The sequence below is a fragment of the Hyla sarda genome, chromosome 10 (assembly GCF_029499605.1).
Source record: "Hyla sarda isolate aHylSar1 chromosome 10, aHylSar1.hap1, whole genome shotgun sequence".
Classification (NCBI taxonomy): domain Eukaryota; kingdom Metazoa; phylum Chordata; class Amphibia; order Anura; family Hylidae; genus Hyla; species Hyla sarda.
Window position 1 is genome coordinate 8,357,506 of NC_079198.1, and position 7,630 is coordinate 8,365,135.

The 7,630-nt window shown below is 47.3% G+C and overlaps 1 protein-coding gene across 1 annotated transcript; it reads left to right on the forward strand.

The window, feature by feature from the left end:
* Window positions 1-3,405: 3,405 nt before the first annotated feature.
* On the forward strand, window positions 3,406-5,902 carry FAM187B (family with sequence similarity 187 member B). The gene is made up of 2 exons (XM_056543877.1): window positions 3,406-4,703; window positions 5,529-5,902. The coding sequence occupies exons 1-2, from the start codon at window positions 3,862-3,864 to the stop codon at window positions 5,857-5,859; spliced, it is 1,173 nt and encodes a 390-aa protein (XP_056399852.1). The 5' UTR covers window positions 3,406-3,861; the 3' UTR covers window positions 5,860-5,902.
* Window positions 5,903-7,630: the final 1,728 nt, after the last annotated feature.

Sequence of the window (7,630 nt, forward strand, 5' to 3'; positions counted from 1 at the left end):
TCCGGAGGGTCCCGTCCTCATACACCTGATCCGGAGGGTCCTGTCCTCATACACCTGATCCTGATGGTCCCGTCCTCATACACCTGATCCGGAGGGTCCTGTCCTCATACACCTGATCCTGATGGTCCTGTCCTCATACACCTGATCCTGATGGTCCTGTCCTCATACACCTGATCCGGAGGGTCCCGTCCTCATACACCTGATCCGGAGGGTCCCGTCCTCATACACCTGATCCTGATGGTCCCGTCCTCATACACCTGATCCGGAGGGTCCCGTCCTCATACACTTGATCCGATTGGTCCTGTCCTCATATACCTGATCCTGATGGTCCTGTCCTCATACACCTGATCCGGAGGGTCCTGTCCTCATACACTTGATCCTGAGGGTCCCGTCCTCATACACCTGATCCTGATGGTCCTGTCCTCATACACCTGATCCGGAGGGTCCTGTCCTCATACACTTGATCCTGAGGGTCCTGTCCTCATACACCTGATCCGGAGGGTCCTGTCCTCATACACCTGATCCGGAGGGTCCCGTCCTCATACACCTGATCCGGAGGGTCCCGTCCTCATACACCTGATCCGGAGGGTCCTGTCCTCATACACCTGATCCGGAGGGTCCCGTCCTCATACACTTGATCCTGTTCTGATTTGGATAGTCCTGTCCTGATCCACATGGTCCTATCCTTATACATCTTTTCTGATCCAGGTGGGCCTGTCCTTATACACCTGTCCGGTTCGGATGGTCCCGTCCTCATACACCTGATCCAGATGGTCCTGTCCTCATACACCTGATCTGGCTGGTCCCGTCCTCATACACATGATCCACATGGACCTGTCCTTATACACCTGATCTACATGGAATTGTCCTCATACACCTGTCCTGATCCATATAGAGTTGTCCTCATACACCTGTTCTGATTTGGATAGTCCTGTCCTGATCCACATGGTCCTATCCTTATACATCTTTTCTGATCCAGGTGGGCCTGTCCTTATACACCTGTCCGGTTCGGATGGTCCTGTCCTCATACACCTGATCCAAATGGACCTGTCCTCATACACCTGATCCGGAGGGTCCCGTCCTCATACACCTGATCCGGATGGTCCTGTCTTCATACACCTGATCCTGATGGTCCCGTCCTCATACACCTGATCCTGATGGTCCCGTCCTCATACACCTGATCCTGATGGTCCCGTCCTCATACACCTGATCCGGAGGGTCCCGTCCTCATACACCTGATCCGGAGGGTCCCGTCCTCATACACCTGATCCGGAGGGTCCCGTCCTCATACACCTGATCCGGAAGGTCCCGTCCTCATACACCTGATCCGGAGGGTCCCGTCCTCATACACCTGATCCGGAGGGTCCCGTCCTCATACACCTGATCCGGAGGGTCCCGTCCTCATACACCTGATCCGGAAGGTCCCGTCCTCATACACCTGATCCGGATGGTCCCGTCCTCATACACCTGATCCTGAGGGTCCCGTCCTCATACACCTGATCCTGAAGGTCCTGTCCTCATACACCTGATCCGGAGGGTCCCGTCCTCATACACCTGATCCGGAGGGTCCCGTCCTCATACACCTGATCCGGAGGGTCCCGTCCTCATACACCTGATCCGGAGGGTCCTGTCCTCATACACCTGATCCGGAGGGTCCTGTCCTCATACACCTGATCCTTATGGTCCCGTCCTCATACACCTGATCCGGAGGGTCCTGTCCTCATACACCTGATCCTTATGGTCCCGTCCTCATACACCTGATCCGGAGGGTCCCGTCCTCATACACCTGATCCGGAGGGTCCTGTCCTCATACACCTGATCCTGATGGTCCCGTCCTCATACACCTGATCCGGAGGGTCCTGTCCTCATACACCTGATCCTGATGGTCCTGTCCTCATACACCTGATCCTGATGGTCCTGTCCTCATACACCTGATCCGGAGGGTCCCGTCCTCATACACCTGATCCGGAGGGTCCCGTCCTCATACACCTGATCCTGATGGTCCCGTCCTCATACACCTGATCCGGAGGGTCCCGTCCTCATACACTTGATCCGATTGGTCCTGTCCTCATATACCTGATCCTGATGGTCCTGTCCTCATACACCTGATCCGGAGGGTCCTGTCCTCATACACTTGATCCTGAGGGTCCCGTCCTCATACACCTGATCCTGATGGTCCTGTCCTCATACACCTGATCCGGAGGGTCCTGTCCTCATACACTTGATCCTGAGGGTCCTGTCCTCATACACCTGATCCGGAGGGTCCTGTCCTCATACACCTGATCCGGAGGGTCCCGTCCTCATACACCTGATCCGGAGGGTCCCGTCCTCATACACCTGATCCGGAGGGTCCTGTCCTCATACACCTGATCCGGAGGGTCCCGTCCTCATACACTTGATCCTGTTCTGATTTGGATAGTCCTGTCCTGATCCACATGGTCCTATCCTTATACATCTTTTCTGATCCAGGTGGGCCTGTCCTTATACACCTGTCCGGTTCGGATGGTCCCGTCCTCATACACCTGATCCAGATGGTCCTGTCCTCATACACCTGATCTGGCTGGTCCCGTCCTCATACACATGATCCACATGGACCTGTCCTTATACACCTGATCTACATGGAATTGTCCTCATACACCTGTCCTGATCCATATAGAGTTGTCCTCATACACCTGTTCTGATTTGGATAGTCCTGTCCTGATCCACATGGTCCTATCCTTATACATCTTTTCTGATCCAGGTGGGCCTGTCCTTATACACCTGTCCGGTTCGGATGGTCCTGTCCTCATACACCTGATCCAAATGGACCTGTCCTCATACACCTGCTCTGATTCAGATGGACCTGTTCTCATATGTCTGTTCTGATTTTCCTGATTCAGATGGTTCTGTCCTGGACCTGTACTTATACATGTGACCTGTTCTGATCCTTGGGATCCTGTCCTTTTACATCTGTCCTACATGTTTTGTTCCTCTGTATCTGTCATTGTTTTATGTGACCTTTTTACCTCTGGATATTACCTGTCAGTGACTTCTCTGTATCCTGCTATCCTGACCCACCATTCATCTCTTCTCCACTTTCACCCACCTCTATCTGTGTCTTGCATTGTTCCTTGCTATGGTCTTCACAGATGACTTAGACCCCTCATCCCACCTTTGGAGACCAGATAACTTGTTTTTTCTTTCTAGTGTCTAGAGAAAGAACCATCTCCCTGTGATCTATGGAGATGTAAGATAAGTTCGGAAGGACCATGGATGTTTTGGAAATAAGGATGGTATATGGATGCTATCTGCAGTATGCACGCTTAGGGTAATGGGCTGCCAAAGTACACACACACACACACACACATATATATATATATATATATATGCTCTCCATTTATAGTATTATAAGTTGTGTATACCATACGGCTCCCCTCTTATAAGAGACAGTATATAATATCCCCGATCCCTGTCTACAGCTCATAGCAGCTGCCACATATATATGGGTTCCAGCTCCTGAGCCTTCTCCATATGTTTCAGTGCACATCGGGCGTACATGTTGATTTCCCTTTCTCAGTTCAGTGTCAAGGTAGTCTCAATGTGCAGCCATTTTTGGCAGTTTTTTTTTTATTGCCTAGCAACCACTATGATGCAGGTTTCTAAGCAATGTCTCCCTATAGACTGGCCCCAACCAATCACAGGTCAGCATTGACACGTAATAAATATTATAGCTCCTCCTAAGGTAAAAAAAAAGAGTATAATATGCAAGCTTTGTGCCAAATCATGATGGGAGGGATACTCAGAACAGGAATTTAGCAAAAAATAGATATTTCATTCATTCTGTATTGTCTCTGGAACAAGAGGAGACCATCAGTCCAGCACATGTGGAGACCAATGAGTCTGGTGTCCATCGCTATTTTTTTGGGGATCCTAGTTCATAAGTCCACATTTGCCTTGTTTGAAGACTCCATAACTTTGTCCTGTCCGGCTCTTCGGCCTTGTACAATCGCTTTAGCTTCTCGGAATCCCGTAACTCTAAAATGTGAAGGTGGGCCCAAAAATGTTCATGTGTATTGGCAATACCTTGATGTCTCTCAGCCCCATGCTCGGGCGCTGACCCTTATACAAAGTGGGGGATCAGTGTCCCAAGATGAGGATCTCGACAGCCAAGAATACTTGAAAGTGTTGGATCTGATGTCAAGAGTTGAACTACTATCCGGAAACCTAAAACTTCTGTCTCCGAGGGTGCAGGACACGGGAATCTACACCTGTTGGGATGGGGGGAAACATTTGGCCTATTACAAAATTGATTTCCAGGACTCTGAGAACATTTACGTCTCACATGCCAGTTTGGACCACAAAGTCCGACCTAACGCTACTGTAGACTTTGGCCTGGAGAGATCTGTGGAGGTGTTCACCGTATGGCAGGACTGGCAGGCATGTGATCGGTGTGGGGTGATGGGTGAAAGAAAGAAGCTTGGGTTTTGCTACGGTATGGTTGCTAGAAATTCTGCAGGTATGGAGGAGCCCCAGCCGTGTGGGCTGATACAATCCAGATTTAGTCAAATTCAACTCAATAGCACACCGGAGCTGAGGATTGAGACGTGTATCGGGGCTTGTACTGAAGTCGCATCTACAAATGATCTCATCATTCTCATGGTGAACTATCGCACTTATCTCCATGCCGATGCCTTGTTAGAGTGTCCCATATCTTTGATCTACAAGTAAGTAAGACGTATAGAAGTAGATGTAAGTTTTTTTTTTAGATGTCTCCTTGAAAGACCAGTCAGAAGATATCATTGGTGGAGGTCCATGATCTGGTACCATGTATTCCACCATTAGATGTCTTCTGGAAAGACAGGTCAGAAGATACCATTAGTGGTGGTCCATGATCTGGTACCATCTATTCCACGATTAGATGTCTTCAGGAAAGACCAGTCAGAACATACCACTGGTGGTGGTCCATGATCTGGTACCATCTATTCCACCATTAGATGTCTTCTGGAAAGACCAGTCAGAACATACCATTGGTGGTGGTCCATGAGCTGGTACCATCTATTCCACCATTATATGTCTTCAGGAAAGACCAGTCAGAAGATACCATTGGTGGTGGTCCATGATCTGGTACCATCTATACCACCATTTGATGTCTTCTAGAAAGACCAGTCAGAAGATTCCATTGGTGGTGGTCTATAATCTGGTACCATCTAATCCACATGGTAGAAAAACATGGCGGCTTTCTTGCAAAAACAGCTCCACCACTGTGTAGGGCAATGCTTCTCAAACAGGGTGCTCCAGCTGATGCAAAACTACAACTGGAGTTGGGAGTTGTAGTTTTGCATCAGCTGGAGCACCCTGGTTGGAAAACACTGGTTTATGCCTTGTATATGGTATTGCTGCTCAGCTCCTTTGAAGTGAATGATTCTGTGCTGCAATACCATATATAACCTGTGGATAGGTGGGGCGCTGTTTTTAGAAGAAAGAAGCCATCAGCTTGATGACTGAAGGAAAAATCACCCAAAAGGCTGTCTCCTTTTTTTTATCTACAGACCCCTTTACTGGGAACGTGGAAACAGGACTTTCACCCACTTACAGCAACTGATGAACAACGCATCATATATCCTGGACAAGAAGACCGGAGGGGGCTCCTTGTTTATTCCGATCCTCAATAAATCCGATGAGGGCACCTACAAATGTTACGTCGACCATAGGATGGTCGGGGAATTCCATGTGATGTTTCCTAAAATTGAGGACACATCAAAACCCCAACAGTTTACTATGGGGGAGTACACTATGATTGGTATATCTATTTTCTTTGTGGCCCTTTTTGTCCTAAGCGTGTTCCAGTCCAGCCAGGCCACCGACTATACAGATGGTTAGGACCATCCAACGGGGAGTATCTTCCTGTATACCATCAATAAAACCTGAAAATCTAGCTTCAGAGTTTTTCACGATATTTTATGTTCGGTGTTCCATGAGAAAGGAATATAGGTGTTGCACAGGTATAGTGGCCTTTAACTTCAAGGGGGGGGGGGGGGGGACTGTCGCTACGTTTACAGAGACTGCCATATTGTGCACCCATTGGGCAACCGATGCAAACGGAAGAATCTCTGGAATCTGGTTGGTAACCAGCCCAGTATTTATGGACACTAGAGTGTATACATGAGGCCCATTGGTTTCCCATGGGGCCCATTGAGTCCCCATACCTTTCAACAGGAGTAGTCGTCTTACTGCCTAGACATAGCATTAAGAGTCTAAGGGCCCCCTGGTTTCGACCCTTTAAGGGCTCGTTCACATTGCCGAAGGACTCCTCTATACGGAGTCGCCAATCAGGCCAGAACGACGGGAGTTGTTCCGACCTGTTGCTCTGCAGAGTGATAACTCCATTCACACAGGGGTTTGTGTATAAAGCCAAAGTCACTTTCTTCACATATATTGCAGCTAATGCCGATTAGTAATGATTTTTTTTTTGCCTGAGTGTGCCCTTAAAGGGGTACACTCCGGTGGAAAACTTTTTTTTTTTTTTTTTTAAATCAACTGGTGCCAGAACGTTAAACAGATTTGTAAATTACTTCTATTAAAAAAAATCTTAATCCTTCCATTACTTATTAGCTGCTGAATACTACAGAGGAAATTCTTTTCTTTTTGGAACACAGAGCTCTCTGCTGACATCATGATCACAGTGCTCTCTGCTGACACCTCTGTCCATTTTAAGAACTGTCCAGAGTAGGAGAAAATCCCCATAGAAAACATATGCTGCTCTGGACAGTTCCTAAAAATGGACAGAGATGTCAGCAGAGAGCACTGTGGTCATGATGTCAGCAGAGAGCTCTGTGTTCCAAAAAGAAAAGAATTTCCTCTGTAGTATTCAGCAGCTATTAAGTACTGGAAGGATTAAGGTTTTTTTTTAATAGAAGTAATTTACAAATCTGTTTAACTTTCTGGCACCAGTTGATTAAAAAAAAAAAAAGTTTTCCACCGGAGTACCCCTTTAAAGGCACACTCTGGCAAAAAAAAAAAAAATTACTAATGGGCATTAGCTGCAATATATAGAGAAGAAAGTGACTTTGGCTTTATACACAAACCCCTAAGTGAATGGATATATATATACATATATATATATATATATATATATATATATATATATATTTCAAAAGAAAATAATTTCCAGGATAACCCCTTTAAGATATGTCAACAATAGTAAGGTCGGGAATCCCCCATTTAGGTAGAAGCCCCCAGTAAGTAGGGAATCCCCCCTATTAGGTAGAAGCCCCCAGTATGTAGGGCAGTGGTCTCCAACCTGTGGACCTCAAGATGTTGCAAAACTACAACTCCCAGCATGCCCGGACAGCCAATGGCTGTCCGGGCATGCTGGGAGTTGTAGTTTTGCAACATCTGGAGGTCCGCAGGTTAAAGACCACTGATGTAGGGAATCCCCTCATTAGGATTAAGATTTTTTAATAGAAATAATTTACAAATCTGTTTAACTTTCTGGCACCAGTTGATAAAAAAAAAAAAGTTTTCCACCGGAGTACCCCTTTAAATAGTCTGGGGTTAAAGGTCATATGATGGGGGATCAGTAGTTCAGCAGCATGCATTCCTTACAGCAGGAGAGGTCCCAGCAGGAGGAAGATGCTAATGGAAAGGATAC